The 20,179-nt window shown below is 36.7% G+C and overlaps 1 protein-coding gene across 12 annotated transcripts in view; it reads right to left on the bottom strand.

Annotated features, from left to right (window-relative positions):
- UBR5 (ubiquitin protein ligase E3 component n-recognin 5) overlaps positions 1-20,179 on the bottom strand; it is an 86,916-nt gene that overhangs the window by 13,594 nt on the left and 53,143 nt on the right. For 4 of the 12 annotated variants that reach the window (XM_054269679.1, XM_054269628.1, XM_054269604.1 and 1 more), the window contains 24 exons: positions 19,724-19,934; positions 19,045-19,089; positions 15,858-15,984; positions 14,784-14,935; positions 14,290-14,385; positions 13,752-13,875; positions 13,312-13,433; positions 12,389-12,537; positions 11,859-11,950; positions 10,792-10,938; positions 10,569-10,687; positions 10,347-10,473; positions 10,118-10,247; positions 9,735-9,895; positions 8,987-9,226; positions 8,711-8,834; positions 8,009-8,120; positions 6,828-6,959; positions 5,932-6,189; positions 5,323-5,591; positions 3,291-3,502; positions 2,692-2,922; positions 827-900; positions 95-267 (listed from right to left, as the gene is read on the bottom strand). In XM_054269679.1, the coding sequence (XP_054125654.1) occupies positions 95-267; positions 827-900; positions 2,692-2,922; positions 3,291-3,502; positions 5,323-5,591; positions 5,932-6,189; positions 6,828-6,959; positions 8,009-8,120; positions 8,711-8,834; positions 8,987-9,226; positions 9,735-9,895; positions 10,118-10,247; positions 10,347-10,473; positions 10,569-10,687; positions 10,792-10,938; positions 11,859-11,950; positions 12,389-12,537; positions 13,312-13,433; positions 13,752-13,875; positions 14,290-14,385; positions 14,784-14,935; positions 15,858-15,984; positions 19,045-19,089; positions 19,724-19,934 (3,627 nt within the window). Of the gene's footprint in view, positions 1-94; positions 268-826; positions 901-2,691; positions 2,923-3,290; positions 3,503-5,322; positions 5,592-5,927; positions 6,190-6,827; positions 6,960-8,008; positions 8,121-8,710; positions 8,835-8,986; positions 9,227-9,734; positions 9,896-10,117; positions 10,248-10,346; positions 10,474-10,568; positions 10,688-10,791; positions 10,939-11,858; positions 11,951-12,388; positions 12,538-13,311; positions 13,434-13,751; positions 13,876-14,289; positions 14,386-14,783; positions 14,936-15,857; positions 15,985-19,044; positions 19,090-19,723; positions 19,935-20,179 lie in introns of all 12 variants that reach the window. The other 8 variants (XM_054269635.1, XM_054269634.1, XM_054269671.1 and 5 more) reach the window with 6 other exon arrangements.

Consider the following 20,179-nt stretch of genomic DNA (forward strand, 5'->3'; position numbering starts at 1 on the left):
AAACAACACAAGAGCTCTGGGTCAATAATGCACTTCGGTGAGGAACGAAAAAGCAAACTGCAGTTTTCTTCCAAAACACCATCTCTGATGTCACCTGTAATAGATGTGGCTGGTCTGCCAAGGGGATGGCCTCTGCCAGAGGAACCTCAAAAGGATTGGGTGGAATGCAGCCGAGGAATGTCATAGAGTCTGACCGTCTGAAAAATGGATGGTTTTGGCCAGTCTCTGCTGGGAGGGTGTCATCATCTTTGTCGTTGAGTGTAGCACCTAAATATCAGAGATTTCAAATCAGTTTTCACAGTTAGAAAAAATAAGGATTTAAAATGCCAAAAATTAATATCCTTCCCTCTTAGCCAACTGACTAGAGGAGAACCTCTGCAAATTTAGCACTTCTACAGGATGCTTCTGCAAATGCTGTATCTTTATTAATTTGCTTAGTTATAGTTTTTATTCTTTTTAATATACCTAGCTTTACTGAACATCACTCCTACATTGTATATAGGAGTATTCTACCATTTTCAGCACAGTTTTTCATCAGATCAAAAAGATTAGTTTAACTATGATTCAAATTTTAATATAGAATGGCAGATAAGTAATACTGTAGTTCAGTGAGAAAGAAGATGAAAAGATGGCGCTGAAATGTGAAGCAATGAAATAGGCAATGGTAGAAGAAAACTGGTGAAGTAACAATGCTAAGAAAATCTTACTAAATCCAACTTTACATATACAAGCAGCAAAATTTATTCAAAATCTCAGCTAGCTAAAGGGAAAAAGCACTAAGAAAGTCTGGCATTTTTGTATGCTGTGTTAATTTTTGTATACTAACTTTGATTGGTATCATCATCATTTTCATGTTCTGAATCTTCGTTGTCAAGACCCAGTTCCAAAAGCTCACGAGTTCTTAATAAAAACATCCAAAACAACAACAAGAAAACAGAAGAGAATAAAAAAGAGTCAATCATCTTGAAGAAATTATTTGGCAAAACATCTATATCTGTAGCATAATCAGGAAGTGTGCTTAAGAGTTATACAAAACAAAAACACAACTAAAACTGAAGCACCGTAGAGAACTTCTCATTACGTACTCACTACATCACTCACACAGTTACCCTTAGAGCCACCTACCAACTTTGATCTAACAAGTTAAGATCAAAATCAGCTTTGGGCATTGATGTTTGGTTTTAAACACTGTATCAATATAAAATCCTAGGAATCCTGCATTACTGGAAGAAATATGCAAGTGAATACCACTTCAAAATTTAAAAATAATCTCACTGAGGTAATTCCAGAAGGTAAGTCTGCAAGCTGCACATTAAAAACTTGATCTCACTATATTATACTACTGTTCTGTCAAGAACTTTGGTTACTATTAATTTCTGGCAGTTTATGCATTGTGAAACATGTTCTGAAACTAGATTAAATTGATAAACTGATAACAGACTACTAATATGTAATCTAATGGAAGCAACTGTTTGAACCACTCATTTTTAACTGAAAATGTCTAGACCTTCACAGTTTTAAAAGCATTTCATGCAAATTTCCCAATTCTTTTATGAACAGTTATTTCACAGATTTCAGTACATGTGTTTTTTTTTTTTTTGAAAAGCAGCTTCTGGAAGTATGTAATTGCCTGGAAAAGGGCTAAAGCTGTGGCTATAACTACTCAAATCAGTACAAAAAGTTGATTACTGTACTATATCATTCTTACTTGTGAGGAAACTACTGATGATAACACTCTCTTGGTACACTTTTGAGGTCATAACAAACCTTACATTACCAAGATAAACAGAACACAGTAAGTAACTGTGCAGTCCTATATATATCAATAATATTAATATCTCATATTTTACAGTTACTAAATTTGTAGAGAAAATGTAATGTTAAGCTTGATCTGCAATATTGAAAATTAGGAGCAGAAAGGGGCACAATCTGCATTTAACTGTTGATTAGAACTGCTTGGGTACATCACCTAAAAACCTAGCTAAGAAATGGGAACAGATGCTGTAGACTACCAACGGGTGGACATTTCTATTAGCATTAACTGGCATTTGAAACGAAAAAAAAAAAAAAAAGAAATCTTAAAACAACTTAAAATTAATAAATGCACCTTGTAAAATGTGATAGTTGAAATAGCAACTTTCCAACTCAAGGACATTTTCAGCTATTAATTTCTCTCCTGTGCCTTAAATATCAGATGAGTCTCAAATGCATATAACCAAACAGAAAACAAAATCACAAAGCCCATTACATCACACAATGACACTTTCTCCAATGTCATCTCTAACATGTTTGACAGGTATCTAAGTAAGTTGCTATCATGTCAAATGTAGGTCTCACATCATTAACTGAGAAACTGTCCTGAGTATGTCTTTTAGAGGCACTGCTATGGAGTTAAAAATCCAACTCAAGTTTCAACAGTAGGAAAACATTTTACAGTATAAAGAGAAGTGAATAGGGTACTGCAACAGGCTTATCAAACACAGGTACATTATATACCACTATAGAAATTCTTTCTATAATATGTATGTTACTACACACATTTATGATATGTATGTTACTACACACACCCACACACAGACATCCAGATTAATGCATCTGTTTATGTAAGATGCTGAGGAACAACAGCAATAACTGAAACAAAAGGGCTTTTTTTTTTACGTAGGTTTTGTTTCTAGGAGTCAACCTCAGTACCTTTTCCTTTCCAGCTGAGGAGTATCCAATGTTGTCTGCTGATTCATTGCTTTAATCCAATAAATAAGGGCTTGAAACACATATGCTACATGCTTTAGTGAGCAGACATCCAGAACAGGAAGAACATCCGAGTGCTCATCGTTGTGAGAACGCATCAAGGACAGCGCGTAGTTCAGGAAATCGCCGCGTGCTGACATCATTCCCTGACGGGCACTGAGCAAGGTAGCACGTCTAGTGCAGGAAAAGGATTGAACACAGAGACATCAGGCACCACAGGAGAACACATATTTTATTTATAAGCCCTGTATTTCAAATGTGGATGTAAAATGTCAATGAACTCTACACAAAAACAGTGCTAACAGGCTACAAGCATAGAACAAGCAGGTCAGATGCAGTACATTGTAAACAGTTAATGCTCAAGATGAATCTAGTATGTCAGAATAAACCAAATAGTAGCAACAACACAGGAAGCCAACTTAAATCAAAACAGCAACTGCATTCCAGAGCTGCAGAATAAGATTTCTAAGATGTTTGTGAATAAGATTTGACTATAAAACTGATAATTCATACTGCATGCAGCAATCAAACTATTTTCATACCTTCTTCCTTCAAGTGTTCTCAAGCTGGCTTCCTCACGGGCTGTCATCCTTTCCCTTCTAGCTGAGTTCTGAGAAGCATGGAGAGGATGATTTGGATGCCCAGGATCACCAGCAGATGATAATGCCGAACCGTAACGGAGCTGAGCTTCAGTAGAGTCCATGATACTGACCATCCAATTCCAAGTAGGAATAAGCTTTTCTTCCACATAATTCTATAGAAAATGAGATTTAATTGGTTTTGCAAACAATAGAAGTAGGTGACAAGAATGAAATCTTCCTGATTCCCTACAAACACAGGCTGTAAAACCATGCTCAAGAATTACTGATGATCAGTTTCTGAAAGCTCTCTTGAGATTGCTGATGCACAGTGGTGGTGGTATGCAGCTCTCACTGCTTACCACTTTGATATCTATAAAGCATTCTCACCACTCTCTCTCTTTTGGGCATCTCTTCTACTCCTCCCCACTCAGCATCTCCCAGGTGTGCACAACTTGATGATTTGAGCTTAATTCCTGACTTTCTTGTAGCATTCTTCACCCCTTGCAAATTACTCACTGAAGACAACAAAGTTAAGACCTGCACAGAAAACTATGTCTACACACAAGTCTCACCTCCTAGTCTTATCTTTGCTTCACCTGTTTCCACTACTGGCTCTGCAGTCTGCTTTTCTTATCATCTGCTAACTCCACTGACCTGTTGGATTTTTTTGATCCAACATTAGTCTGCTTTCTTCATTCCTCTGCATTCTGGTCTTCAAAAATATCCCTCACACTTCTAATGTACTAAAATAACAAAATTCTGTCTCAACCTTATTTCTATGTCCAAACGAAACCTCCACTGTTCAAGTTTCCTGTGCTAATACAAAACTCTTGCTGCCTCAGCTGGACAGATCTCCTGTTCACTTTTCCCATTAAAAATCTCCTGAACAAAAAATTATTTTAGCCTCCTCCATAATAAAACTACGCTCTCTTATTTCTTTCCCTGTTTGTTTACCCCAGTGTTTGATCCCAGAATATCTTTCTAACCTTCCTCTCCCAAATCAGAAGTCCTTTCCTGCAGCTGTGTTATACAATTTTACCCAATCACTATGCCCAGGTACAAGTTGATACATACTTTCTAAACACACTGGAGTCCCTCCAATCTTGTCAGTCTCTGAAACTAATGTCTACACATGAAGGGGAAGACTGCTGTCTGACATGTATTTTCTCTACAGATGCATTTTACATAAATTTTCAAAAACAGACAGTCAAGAACACAGTATAAAAAATATGTGCATAACATGGAAATAATGACTGTGTCCCTGAAGGAAAGGAGAGTGAACAGTACATTTACCTGTACAAATCTTTTATTTAATTATTTGGCCCTTACTAACTTTCTTCTTATATAGACTCAACAGTTAATGTCAACTAGAATATGGCAACAGATGTCTAGCAGAAATCCCTAGTCAATTCTCACTTAACTATTAATTACATACCAGTCAGACATTGTTTAAACAAAATCAACATAAGTTCCTTTTTTTGAAAGAATATATGTATATGAAATGCAATCAATTTAATTAAAGAAGTGACCAGAGTTACTTTAGCCCACACTCTCTCTTAACATAAGAAGAGGCTGAGAATGCTGGGAATACTTTAGATTGAAGAAACAAACTCAGGAGGATCTTACCAGTGTGTACAAACACCCGACAAAAAGGTATGAAGTATACAAAGCCTGACTCTTAGTGACACCAAGTGAATATACAAGTGGGCAACAATTGAAATACTTGGTACATCCCTTTAAACTCAAGAAAAATCCTCTTTTACTGTGATAGCTGTCAATTATTTAATAGAGAAGCTGTGGAATCTCCATCCTTGGAGATATTCAAAACCTAAACAGTCAGTCCTGAGCAGCCTGCTACTGTTGACCCTCAAAGAAATTTAGATTAACCAATATGCAGAGGTCACTTTCAATCTCAACAATTCTATAATTTTACCTTAAAAACCCCAGTTGTATTGAAATTACATTTTTTTGATGAACATTTCCATGTTCTTACCTGCAAGTTAACTGCATCTTGGTACGTCAGCTTCACTGCAGCTGGAATCTGGGAGTACACTAAGTGATTGTATTTGGGAATCAGACCCATCAGGTCAGATATCTGCCGTATCACAATACTGTATGCTCTTGCTAAGCTGCTTGCAGATGTCAAATAGCTGCTTGCATTGCTGGCTTCAAGTGCTGCAGCAGCTGCTGCTGCACTTGTACTGATGGTACCACTCCGACGAAGGTTTGAGGGATCAATATAAATCAAGCCCGCTGAACTTGCTAGATATAAAAGATTACATTAATGAACTCATTTAATCTTTGCTGTGTCATTTGTGCGCCGATTGATTTAATGATCAAGATTTACAGAAATAAAAACTTGTAAATATTACTCACATCACAACTGTAACTAGCAAATAATTACCAACTACAGTAAGCACACTCAGCTCTTAACTGCAACAGATCTTTCCCTTTTTTTAAATTCAAAACTAGAACTCTAACAGTCAAGGTAGCTCAGCAGTACGGCAAAGAGATAAGATTTCATCCTTAAGAGAATAAACAGAAGCAGAGGAAGGAACAAAGCCAGAGCTGGCATTCATGCATGCAGTTCACTGAGACTTGCCTGCTGGGGTTGACGTACTGGAGGGGGCTGTGCTGGCAGTCCTCTGGTTCTGGGTGTTGCGTACAGCCCACTGCATGGAACGGGGAGCCTGCGCGGCTCCGTTGGCATGCGAGCTGTTTGTGGTTCGCTCCAGGGGCTCATCAAGCATGAAGGTCTCCTGCTCTATGTCATCACTCTGACTGCTGCTGCTATCAGAGTCACTGGAATCATTTGATTGAGAGTCATCTTCAGAAAAAAATGCTGGAACACTGCTAGCTCCTGTTGAGAAAAATAAGCAATAACTGACAGCTCCACACGTGGGAAAATATACATGTATCATGTCAGCATAGACTTCTTCCATGAGTAATGACACTATACTAAAAAGGTTCAAATACCACTATTGAAAAGGTTCAATAAATTATTATTATAACATACTGCTAATTATATACAGGTGTAATGAAAAAGCAGTATGATTACTTACACTTCAAAATATAAATTAAGAAGTAACTGGATTTAAAAATACTTTAGTGATTCTACCCCTAGGAGAAGAATTCTAAAAATTATGTTTCCAAACTGGGCAGTAAGGTAGTTGCTCTCAAACACCTGTACAATGAGTGCTCAGGTTTTATGTACTGATTTAAACCATAAACTATTGTTTTCAACTACTACACTTGAAAATAAGTGAGACCATTTAATTTCACTACACAAGAGCACATGATAATTTCAAACACATGCAGCTGCTCCAAAAGAGCAAAAAATGTAGGTCACATCTTAATCCATTTCCTTGTCCAAAAAGTCTGCACAATACCTTACTATTAGAGCAAAGGAAAAGCAGGAAATCTAGGGAAGGAGGAGAGTACTTACTCCTAATATCTAAATTTAACCAGCTAGAATAGACCCAAAAAGATGTGGTGTACCTGCTTCTGACCCAGCAGTAGCTGCAGTGACAACACTTCTGCGCCCACTGGCATTGTCCTGGTTACTGTGGTTACTCTCACTGTCACTTTCTGTTTCAGCAGCAGCCAGCAAATCCAACTCCATATCACTGCCTATAAAAACAATGGACAAAGCATCTCATGTTTAGAAGATAAAATTATAATTACTGTGGTGACTCATATAAGTCAGAAACAAACCCCAGACACTCTTACTACAGCAGAAGTTAATGGATATGCAGGGGGGTCATAAAAGCAGTGCAGACACCCAGCAATACCTGGAGCATGTTTTCTTATTTTCCAGTAATTAGCCACCCGCTCTCACTCTGCACTGCACATGTACATTCAACACACAGGAAAAATAAAGGCTTTTAGGATTCAAAATAAGTCACTCCAGCCACAACATTCCACAACTCTTCATACACATGTACTAGGACAATTTACCATACGCTGTTTCAATAGTATTTAAGGAATATCTGAAAACTTAATAAAAACTTATTCAATATACAGCTTCTATTCCAGTTTTAAGCTTTAAGAATTAAATGTTTGAATATTCACCAAATCAGTAAACAGATTTACTATATTGTAAATGGATTGACTGGAAACACAAAGCACAGACAGAAAGAAGATAACTTTTTTTAAATCATAGCTTTGGGCCATCTAACCCCAAACTAAGTAATACAAGATAAGTCATAATAATTTCAAACATTTTCATACAGGATTGATTAATTATGTCTACAAAATATTGAATCATAATTTAGTACTTCGTGATTAGTTTGAGAATTAGCTTGCCAGGATTCAAACTGCTTTTGAGAACACATCTACCATTGTCATGGTTTGACACTGGCCCAACCATCGACAACATTTTACAGTAGTAAATACAAAAGGTAAAATACACTGTTAACCAAGAATATAATAACATCTGATACCTTTGGGAACTTCATATTTTCTCCTCAACCAGAAAAAGTTCATGTAGTTGCCTACTACATGTATTCTCTAATTTTATACATCTCCTTCTGTAAGAAGAACCATCTGGAACCCTTGGATTCTCTCTACTCCTGCAAATCTCCCAAATCATTATCACTGGTGACCCAAAGATGCTTTTCCTTTTGATGCATAGTTTTCTCACTCAAGCAGTAAATGTGGAGGATGTACATTATACATACCATCCTCATCATGTTCATCATGCTGTCCTTCTGCTTCAGCATTTTCTTCACCATGTTCTTCCTGTTCATCATGATGGTCTTCTTCACCTGCCACCCCCTCAACCACCTCAACCTGGAAAGAGATGGCAATATTATGCCAGACTATCTTCAATATCAGAGAATCTATGAGTTTTCCAAAACAGAGTGCAGAGTTTGATTTAAAAAAACCCCATCTTAGAAAGATGAAGATGACCTCAAAATTGAGCTGATATGAACAAAAAATGAACTTGCAGCCACAGTAGTTGTACATGTAGAGTTTACAGTGTTGTGGGGAAAAAATCACAAATAAAACAGCTTTGGATATTAGATTTTAATGCTATAAGGATAAAACTGACTACAAAATCAAAAATTAGCTTCTAAACACTGAAGAGGTATTATCTGCTATCATCTCCTGAAAAACCCTCTAGCTCTCTAACAGAACCTACATAATAGCTGTCATGTGCTGAAAGACTTTAAAACTTTTTTAACAGAGAGAAATAAAATAGAAAACAACAATTACAAAGTTCTATTAAAAATGCTTACAGCACAGTAAGATTTCATGAAGTGCTACTTAATATCTTTTTCAAATCAGATGCATAGACTTCAGATTCAGATGTCAAAGCATGGGCTAATGTATTAGGTCTGCTATATTGAGAAGAAAAAAAGTACAAAAATAAAACTGACCTCTTCTACATCAGCTGAAACAATATCATCCTGTTCTTCATCCCTGCCACGAACTGGTTGTGACTGGCTGATTCGTCTTTGCTGAGGATTCCTTATTATGTAGGATGACTGAGATTGACTAGCACTTAAAAGAAAAATATGTAAAAATAAATCCTCAAAAAAAGTCAATTTGGACCTCTGGTTATCACTTAATGCAAAGCTAACAAAAACTCCAAAATAAAACCGCCTTTAAGAAGTCTTTGAAAAGAACAGATAGTAAGCTTTAACAAGTTTTACCTGCTAGATTGGTCAGATGATGGTCTGGGTGGCAGAGGCTCCACAGAAAACAGTTCTTCACTTCCCTGCATGGCATCTATACTAGTGCTAGCAAGGGTAAAGGGTGCTGTAGGACGTGCAATTCCCATCCTGACTGGAATAATTAGAGATTCTGCTACATTGCACAACTCTTCAACAGCATAAGGCAATAATGCCTGAAATACACGTTTACACTTTCCAATTGGTTGTGGAATAAAATTGCTGGGGGATAAAATACAGAAAGATAAATGTCAAACACCTATTTTTTTTCCCAAAAACTTTGTGGCAATATTAATTGTCCTAATTTTCTTCTCAAAAAATAATTTTTAAGAGATACATGCATTTGTGTGTATAGAAACAATACGCACCTATTCAAGTCAGTGAAAAACATTTTTCATTCAATAATTCAAGACTAAGGCTTGATATCTAAATCTACTACTGACAACCAACCATACACTGTAATTTTAATATGCTTAGAAAAACTATTTCCAAAAACTCATACACTATAAACAAAAAGTTCAGTATGAACATGTAAGTTTAACAAGCATTGCATTAAGAAATTACATGACATACCAGCAGCTATTGTGCATCTTTCCAAGTCTGTCTACAGAATACAAAATAATTCAGATGTTTCTGCCTATTGTTGATTTTTATCAACTCATTATATAGGAAAAAAAAAGTAAATAAAGAAAAAAAACCACCAAAACCAACACACATCTTCGCCACTTACTTTTTCTTTTTGGAGGAAGCCATCTCCACACTAAGAATGACAAAGACTCTTGCCACAGAACGCAGGAATCTCATTGTAACAGCAATAGCTTCTTCTCTGCGGCCCGGTGTATACTTGTTCTGTAATTCCTTCACCAGAGTACCCAGCAAAGTGTCTAACAGCTGAAGAAAGAGGTCATTACAACTCATTAGTTGCATGCAATTTTGAAGCATCAAACAAGAGATTAAGACTCAAAGGAGATCACAGTCATAACAGTATAAATTCACAAAGCCATGATGAACTTGAAGTTACTTTCAAATTAGTTTCCGAACAAATGACCTGAGATACCTTACAATATCCTATTATCCAGAAAGTCTGTGTAAAACATGGCTAAGAGTGCTTACCAAAATGTCTGCTGTACATTTGACAATAAGGCAGTGTGTAAAACAGTCCAAGCGAATAGTTCCACTTTGCTGATTAAGGTAAACTTGCTCTTCAGGCAGAAGATGACCTATTCTACTGCTTGCACTAAGACTTAGAAAAAACAAAAAGAAAAGAAATAAATGTATGTAAGCCAGCAGGTGTCAAGTATCAGATTAAACTTTACATCAACAACTATGTGTAGATACACACGGGTCTTTATTTTCCTGGGAGCCAAACATGATCATGGACTTCAGTGCATTCCAGTCTTGTAAAACACGTTCCAGAGCTAGCTGGGCAAAACGAGGAGGCTCTAAATCATGATCAGGCATATCAGAATCTAGAAAGATAAAACAAACAAAAAAGCCAAGAAAGCATAAGGAAGAGATACTGAAATATGGAATCTGCCATTTATTTCACTGAAGCAGCTCTTACCTTCAGGATTTGCAGTTTTACGATTGCGATCTTCCCTGATTCTAGGTGGTCTGTACTGGCAGTGTTCTACAGTTTGCCTGGCAACTGTCTGTACTAAAAACAACAGCAGATGTTCTCCCCTGTAATGAAAAAATTGTTAGTGGAAATACAATATACCACATATATTTAGGAAATAATTTTTTTAATTCTAATTCTGCCCTAGTCAATGCTAACATGAACTTGCCTGCTATTTGGCATGGTAACAAGATTTGTGGTGGTAAGCAGGCGGTAAAGGAGATCAAGGCGAGCAGACTTTTGCCCAGCAATTAGTGTTTTGCACTTGCACTTTTCCCAGCAATCACAGTAGGCTGTTGGAGATGTTCGTTTGAGCCTACAAGAAATAGAAAAGGTGAACTGCAACACTGTCCAGTAACATGCCAAATCTTTTCTACACATGCTGAGGGTGTTAGTCTACATGCTTAGGTTTCTTTCTGCAGTTTTTTGTTTCTGATAGTAGCAAAATGCCAAAACCTAGCTTAAAAAAGAGAAATACGGGTTTTATATGTGGCAGCACTTGTCGTTTGTCATCCACATTTCCTACACTCATCTTAAGAGGGCAGTTTAACTACACAGCTTTTCATACTGTCTTAGTAAAACTCATCCAAGGTCATTTATTCTTCTCTAAAACAGCCTCCATCCAAGAATGTTAAGCTGAAAATACTCATGACATGCAGTAAAATCTCAGTAACTGTTATGTTGCTGAGAATATCTTTATAATTGTATTTGTTAGCTCATTATAGCTAGGATATTAATGCTGTAACTTTTACACCCTACAACAGTAGCACAGAACACAAGCAGCTTCAAAGCTTTGGGCCAGGTTGATCTGAGATTTCTTGATTGTTTGCTCACTTTTCCCTCTGTTACAGTTGATTTTTAGAAGATTAATATCCTACATTTCTTTCCAAAAATTCCTAAGAATGATCTGTCACCAGGATTCATAAAACACTGAGGGGCACCCAAAATGAAAACACAGCATTATTTAGGTATAATGTTCTCACAATATTATGCACTTTGAGAATTACTCTTTTACTCTAAATACTACAAAATGGAAAGTACAAAACCACTTCAGGTTACTCTTTCAATTCTGACCTATTAAATAAATCTTACACAGTAGATACAAAACTATTTCATTTATCTTCTGTTCTCTAAGTTTGGAACACTTCAAACAATGAAAAAATTTATTAAGCATCAGTAAACAAAGGAAACCACAAAATACTGATTTAATTTTAAGAAATAGAACACAATACTTACTTGCAGTCATGTCCTTTGTGACAGACTCTCGCACATTCTGTGCAACAACAAAGTGATTCCAACAGGCCACATGTTCGGCATTCAAATATATCCTAAAAAAATGGGGGGGGAAATATTATGTGTAATTTTTTCCTTACAGTGCTTGCAATCTCACGCTAGTTCAGGTTACAAAGAAACTGCACTTGTTTAAATTGATGCCTAAACTCAGAAGTAGGTCAGTTCTGGAAAGTGAAACTTAGTTGTTACGTTAGAATATTGAGTGATTTCAAGGAGCCATGTCCATCAAAATTCCTGCCAAAGTTAGCCACAGGGGAAAAGCCACACCAGTAACAACCATGTTGTGAGGAATACAGTCAGCTTTGAGACTACATAGCAGTTTGGGGAGGCAGTACTTACACCAGACTTAAAAGTCACAGAAATTTAAACAATGCAATTAATAATTTAAAAATCAGATTAGTAGACTAACACAATACATGGCTGAAACACATTCCTATTTGCTTAAAAAAAAAAAAAAAAAAAAAAAAGCTTACTTGGTTAATATGTTCTGCACCAGTCCAGGTAAAACTGCATGTATCATTACAACACAAAACATACAAAGGAGAGTCATCTGGATTTGTACCAGAAGGACAAACCATTCCCATAAACACATCATCTTCTTTTTCACTGGAAGTTGCTTCAGCTAAAATATAGAATAACAGTGTTAAAAACAACCCCGCCCAAAAAACCCCAAAAAATATCCAGCAAAAGAATCCATTCTTGGTGGATGCTTGCCATTACAAAATCTCATACAGCATTAGAAGTTTGAATAAAACCTGTTAGAGCTTTTTGAGAAAACTTTCAGCTTGTCACATTATTTCTTATAGAAGCCCCTGCAAATTCCTGACTGAAAAACACAACCATTACCTCTTCCCCAGTTTTAAATTCACTAATACTTTTGTCAATTCAATGAATCACCATTCTGAAGGACTATGAACCATATTATTAAAAGAAGTATTCTTGTCCCACACAAAGTTCTACAGACCTGTGGTATGACAAGGTCTAATGTGCTTAAGTTTTTCCCTAAAGTCAATTTCACATATTTCTCCCAAAAAATTAAATAACAACATTACAAGAGAGTCACAAAATATTTGTTTGTATATAAGCCTTTTCAGGAACAGGATCTAGCTTGGCATATCACTGTATCATAGCAGGTTTTTTGGATTTCAACAAAGAAGTTCCATGTGATACAACTGTGCTACCAAAAAATAGTACCTTAATCCACTTATAAAACAGTGACATGCCAAAAATACTATAAAGAATACAAAAGCAAAAATATTCATAGAAATCTACTGCAATATACAAACTGCAAAAGAGAAAGATAATCCACAATAGCAAAATTTCCAAAACATGCAGCAATCTATAGTGTTAGTAACAACTCTGCACACATGCCGAAGTTTAGAAGGAAGCCCCACACCTGCAGTCACTAAAACTGTTGTACCTTTAGCAATCTTCTGTGCAGTTTCTAGAATTGTAATTGCAGCAGGATATGCCCGGCCACTAACTGCTGACATAAATGGTGTCATGCCTCTCGCATCCCTAGGCAAAAAAACCCCAACAGACAAGTTAAAACACCGAGTTTTTTCATTGTAACAGGAGAAGTAGGATGCAAATACACGAAAACTTAGCACCACTGAGTTTGTGCAAACAGAAAAAACACAGAGTGAATAAGCAGTCTTGTTTATTTTACTCCTCTGAAACAGACATACTTTTAAAGGATGGCAGGACACAACACAGCGTATTCTAACATTCTCAATTTTAACTAACAGGCATAGATGTAACCTTTTTAAAAAGGTTTCTATGTAATTGATTTAAGGTAGTGTAACATTACAAAAGAACTCTCATGAAAATCCTTACTTAGCTGACAGCAATTCTCGAAGATAAGGCTGTAGAACAACACTATCACACAGCAATTTCAGTATGAAATGAGCATTTGCCTTCCGATCCTTCGATTCCACTACAGATGGTTCTGTAGAAGGACCTGCAGCAAGAAAAAAAAATTGCAGAGAAACTGTTTTTCCTTAAAAAATGACTACCTGCTAAAAGCAAGTAGTTCACTGTGGTGAATAACTGGTAACTTGACTATTCAGTGGTTTCAGCAATACTTCAATGAAGTACTGTAAATTTCAGTTCCAAATTATATTTGAAGTAGAGAGGGTAATCCCAATTCCATGCTAATTTCCATAGTTTTACATATTTGTCACTCTCCATGTATATTTTTACATAAACATAGTACAGTGCTTCATTTACTTTCTGCACACTTGAGAGATTCTGCTTCAATCCAATCTTCATCTGTTAAGAGGCATTTTCATATGCAGAAAGTCTGTGCAAGCAAAGACAGCTTTTGAGCTAATTTCCATTCTAAAGCATAATCAAATAAGCAGGATGTCCTCACCTGGTATTGTGGAGGTGCTGGGTCCTTGGCCGGTGCCAGTCGCTGCTGTGGTAAGAGATCCCACAGCGGGGGCCAGGATAAAATCAATGTCACCATCTTTCAGTAAACAGAACAGCAGGATGTATATCAATACATAAAAACATCCCTAACAATATGCTCTTGCTGCAATGTCTAACACACTGCAGGTTTTCTGTATTAACTGGCAATCTTTCCCACAAACGGCCACATTCCTAGGTCTGTAATGTAACTCAGCATTACAAAGCAGACTTCCCAGCAGTTTGACACCAGCATTAAGAACACATATACTGGATTAAAAATCAGCTGTTAAGTCTTCAGTAAACTCTTCAAGTTATCTCAATGAACACTTGTTACCTTAATGGCATTGGACAGATTACAGTGTGAGACTAAAGTAAGTTATTATTCACCTTAAAAGCCATCGATTCTTTATCAAATCTCTCCTTCTACAGTCTAATGTGATATATGAGCAGACTTACCTGGATCCATTGCAGGAGGATCTGGAACCCAGCTGGGAGGAGCTATTGGTGGAGAAACTGGGTCTTGGTGATCACTTGATGAAGCACCAGCTTCATGTCTGCCCAATCCAGCAGCTCTCAAGGATCTTCTCATCATTTCCCTTAATCTCAAACTAAATACAAAACCAAGGCAGAAATATTAACATTTTCATTTATAATTAAAACACATTTAAGAAAAATTTCACATTGAAAAAGGAAATTAAATTCTTCTTATCACTATTTTATTTCAGCCTAAGTAAGAATAAGCCAGGAGGTATTTTTGCTTATATTTTGTTGCACCAGAATGTTTTAGCCCTGGAAGAGGAGTCACTCAGCAACACTTCAAGTCAGATCTGAGCCCAGAACACATCCCTAGGCACCACAGCATTGCCTCTTGCAGACAGCAGCTGCTGGGCATTCTTACTGCTATCTGACATTCTTTTTAGCCCAAGCTCATTGCCAGGAGTGTTAAGCTTTTGCAAGGATTTGCTCTTATTGCTACTGCTTTTTAAAATCTAACTACAAACAGAGGTTAATGAAAGGATAAAAAAATGGGTCTTGATAGAATTTCTTTTTAATGACTGCTTAGAATAAAATGAACCAACTTCAATTCTTCCCCAGTGGTGTTCTGTTGGTCTCACTATTATTCATCTGCTTAAGTGACCATCTCCCTTAGAAATTCTCTTAAAACAAGCCTGGCCACCACCACAGTAGTTCTGTCATACTTAATACTTCTTGGTAAAGAACACCAGAGCTTATCCTCAAATTCCTTTTCTCCACAAGGAGGAACATTTCTACTTCACAACTGACAGACAAAGCATGAACCCCAGAAAAGAGGATTAGTTTAGAAATATCCCACCATTAGTTCTCATATAAAAAAAGGTTCAAAAAAACACTAGAGCTCTAGTTTGGTGCTTAAAGAAGTGAAATCCAATTTTAAGCTAGCAACAGAGGCCAATTCTTAAGCTAGACTGAAGAAAAGAATTAATAACAGATTGGTAATTAATACAGAAATTAGCATTCAGAAAACAAGAAGAAAGCCATTACTCAGTTTACCTCCTGCTGCTTGATGATCCTGCCCTATTTCCTGGACCATTACTTGACACAACAGAGATTGCATTTGCAATAGCTTCCACAGCTGAGAGCCTTTCAGCAAACGTGTTCCTCTCAGAGCGCTCTGCTTCTGAAAAATTAAGAAAATTCAGTGCTAAAATTTTACTTGGGAAAATTATAAGAAAGGAGTATAAAATATGGAACGTCACTATTATTTTTTTCCCATTTAGAGAGACAAACTAGGCTCATATTCAAATTTTTATTTTGGATGAGCTTAACAATGATTCTGAACGAGCTTTCAGCATCATCAACAGACAAGGTCCTATCATGTAAATGATTCTAGACACTTGCTGAGTCAAGGCTTCAAAAAAGCCTTGATAAAAATTATAAAAAACAAAGAAAACAAAATACAAACAAAAACAACTATAAAAAGTACACAAAAACAAATAAAGAAATAAAACCACCAAAACACCAGACCGGGAGAACAAGAAAACAAACCACACTTCACAGTGAGCATCCATGAACAATGCAAATGTGTGGGCTTGTAATATACACACTCCAGGTATGTACCTGCTTAGGAGAGCTATGTTTGGAGTATAAGAAGGCAGTACAATGAGTTTGTATCAGAAAGAACTAGCATTTCTTCTAACTTCTACAACCCTAAGCATCATAACACCTACCAGTTTTACTCATTATGATGACTGAATTTTGTGAAGCATGGTTCAGAATATTAAAGCAAGATACAGATGATTATTTAAAAAAAAAGGTTTTGGTACAAAGTAGACAGAAACTGTGTATTTCTGAACAAAGAAAAGTATTTTCTTAAAGTGATTCTGCTTGTTCTTTCAGGACATGTCTCAAAGTTGCAAGGGCTAGTGCTCTTGCAACTCACTTTCTATTCAAAGGCTTTTCAAACTGAGACTCCCATTCCCTGCTTATTTTCACAAGTGACAGTATTAAGGCCTGGACAGTTCCCTTTTTTCTTTTTTTTTAACAGGAAAGTGCTATTAATACCTTTCATTCAAAGAATGAAAATAATAAGGTAATCTGACAGTGTGTGTCAGCTGTAAGAGTAAGGTTATTATTTAAATATTTCCACTCACCACTACCCTAAATAAAAGAGATCCTTGGTTTTGCTTGTTCACAAGCATGTGCAGGTTTCTTAGACAAAGATCACCAACTACTCAAAGCAGACAACTACTAAACAGTTAGCAGTGAGAGAATACTATTCTTGTGCCCCTAGCTACAAGTTGATTCATAGTTGTAAATGAATTGCCATGGTATTTGTGCTGTACTCCTTTCTCAGACCCACTAGCTCTCATAACTCACAACCCATCACTTCTGGACCTCTCACACAAGGGGTCACAGCTCTGGAGAGCGATCCCTCAAGCAATACAACCACTCTCTGCATCAGAGGTTTCACCTGTCCTGGAGAAAGTGATCTGTAACTGAATTTTCACTGTTCCACTAACAAAGTTAGCATCTGTTTTTGGAGAACCATCAATTCTATATGCTTTGGCTCTAATGGGTGATTTGCTGTTCTGTTGTCTAATGAAATCTCTCCCAGTTCTCCAGGCAAAACCCCTCAGTTTTTATGTGTTCAGTGACATTAGCTGAAATTCAGTATCACAACTTTCTTATGATTTCACATGTTTTGGACATTTCTTTTATAGATGCTTTTCCCAAGATCCCTTCTATTGGCAAGACTGAGGATGTATCAATTCACAGAAGCAGAGCAGCTTTCCCCCAGCTTTTCAGCTCTGGGGCCACTTTTCCTGCAATTCATTTATCATTTATCCAACACTGCAGGAGCTACAGCTAAACTAGGCACAGGATGTGAGAAAGAAGAGAAGGAAAAAAAAGCTTATCCCAGCCCTCAATATTTCCTTTCTGGCACTTAAGAAGAAATCTGTATGAACAAGAGTGAAGAATCTCAAGCAGGTACTAGCTGGGAAGTGGCACTAAATTGTTAAGGAATTTTTAAGAAACATCATGCCTGTATGTCTGGAATTGCAGCCTTTACTTCTAAATCAAACTTCTTTTACATTTTAAGAGACGACCATGTAACGCACAGACATTAACATAAGTCACCACTGCCCTCCAGATGATAAACAGAAAATAAGCTTGTCCTAATACCCATCACTAACAGTTACAGCGGAGGCTAAATGTGACCTGAATCTAAAGACATGAATCTCCTACAAGGACAAGTTTTATGAGGGAGAAAGAGAGAGGCAGAGGAGTGTCACAAGTCTATCAGGTTCATGTTTTTCATTTTCCATAAAGTTAGATTACACCCAAATGAAGTTACTGAAAAAAATGTCAAGGTTGCAAAGACAAGCACTCAAATTAGGAAAAGTCAGATTAAGTTTGCCCATGCATCCTTATTTCAACTTCCTTGTGTGTTTATAGTAACACAATCTTCAGTTACACAGTTTGGTTTTGTTTGTTTATTTTGGTTTGGGTTTTTTGCCTCAGAATGTTTTGTCACCCCAGCAACAAAACCCCTGCCTCAGTCAGTGCACAGGATGGACGACACACTGGAGATGAAGGGTTGTACAGAGAGCAGGCTGTTTATGCCTTGTTTGCTGCAGCCTTAGGGAGGGGTGTAGTAAGGCAGCAACAGCTTGGGAAGGAGAGGAGGAAACACTGTGTTGTGTTTAATGACACTGAACATTGCTCTGGAAAACCAGAACCTATTTGACACATCTATCAGCACACAGAACTTTGTGAAACAAGTTTTTACAGATGATCGTGATACATTTGACTCATTTCTGGACACCTAAAAGGTGCTTGACTCACAGAAATAATTAACATTCACAGCACAACTAAAACTATGATTAATCCAGTCATAGAACTCAGTGTTTTGAAGTAACACCTACTCAAAATCAGGCCCTAGGCTTCTCAAACAGAATGCTCAAAATTAGTTAATAGCTTTGAATACAGAAAAACTTCAAGCTATAATAAAACTCCAAGCAAGAGATGAAAAAGCTGCACATTACCCCCATTTTATAAATAGGGATATGAGGAACAATTAAGGTCTATAAATGACTAAAATTCAATGACAGCACCATACAAAAATCCCACAAGGAAGTTCATTCATTATTCAGTGCAGGGTTTGTATGGTGTGCAAGAGTAAGGAATGGGGCCACACACTGAATGATGAGGATAAAAAGAAATATTGAATAGCTACCCATTCGGTGAGCACCGTCCATCTTGTGCACTGAATGAGGTAGTCCTGTGGAAAAAATAGTATGATGGTGTAATTAAAGACCATTCCACAATGCATGCCCGTGTACAGCACCTGGGTAAACTTAATTCTGCCATTCCCTAATTTTTGAGTGCTTGACTTAGCAACCTTGTTCTGTTAACATGCTTTTTACATAACAGTATTTAACAGACATTTTAAAATTGTGTCAGTAACTGGCATTAACAGGTTTTTCTTCCACATTTCTTAAAACATATCAATGACAAGTAGCATTCCTAATTGAAGCTATTAACATATTCTACAACACTCCAAAATTATTAAATACCATTTCTCATAAATTTTACTAGTGATATAAAGGGGATACTAATGATACAAAGGTAGAAGAATACTTTTTTCATGTATAATTAACTTGTGAATGTCAAAAGTTTTTACAGTCAATTTAAACAGCTTAGTGCTCCTAACTATTGAATTCTTTAAAAATTCTCATAAAACTTTATGAGAGTAATAAAAATGTTGTCTTAGCACCTTTGAAAGGCCAGTGTACATTTTAGGTGCTAAATTTTAATACACCCATACATGAAGAATGCAGCCTTTATTTCGTATTTTCTTGAAAATGCATGAAAATATTAATTTCAAATTATTTTCATTATATTGTTGAGCTCACCCTCTTCCTCTTTTGTTTCCTTGTTGCTGGTTGGAAAGCATACAGACACACAAGCATGCAGGATATTACGGTTTCCATCACATCTGTGACCAAGGAACGTCTGCAGCATCTGCGGATTCTGATCCAAGACAACTGCTTGCTCAAGATTCATCAGGTATTGTCTGCAAGCCTCGTAGTCACATCGAAGAATGTGCTGCATCAATGTTTGTTTCTATATTCAAAAGAATAAAATATTTCAGAAATGTGAAGCACAAGAGGTGGATATAAGCCCCATAAATACTTCTAATTTTCTTCTAATTTTGAAATTAATAGGAAGGTCTTCATCTCCAGCACTGGCTGGAAGTTACTGCAGGAGCTGTTCAGAATATTCATCATCTCAATTATAGCACTGTTAAAAACAGAGTTGTGTGCATTCAGGCACAGACAAGCAAAAGGAACAGAGCAGCAGATGCCATC

This window comes from Melozone crissalis, unplaced genomic scaffold (assembly GCF_028551555.1).
Source record: "Melozone crissalis strain CALT ecotype California unplaced genomic scaffold, PUWL_Pcris_2 ptg000002l_1, whole genome shotgun sequence".
Classification (NCBI taxonomy): domain Eukaryota; kingdom Metazoa; phylum Chordata; class Aves; order Passeriformes; family Passerellidae; genus Melozone; species Melozone crissalis.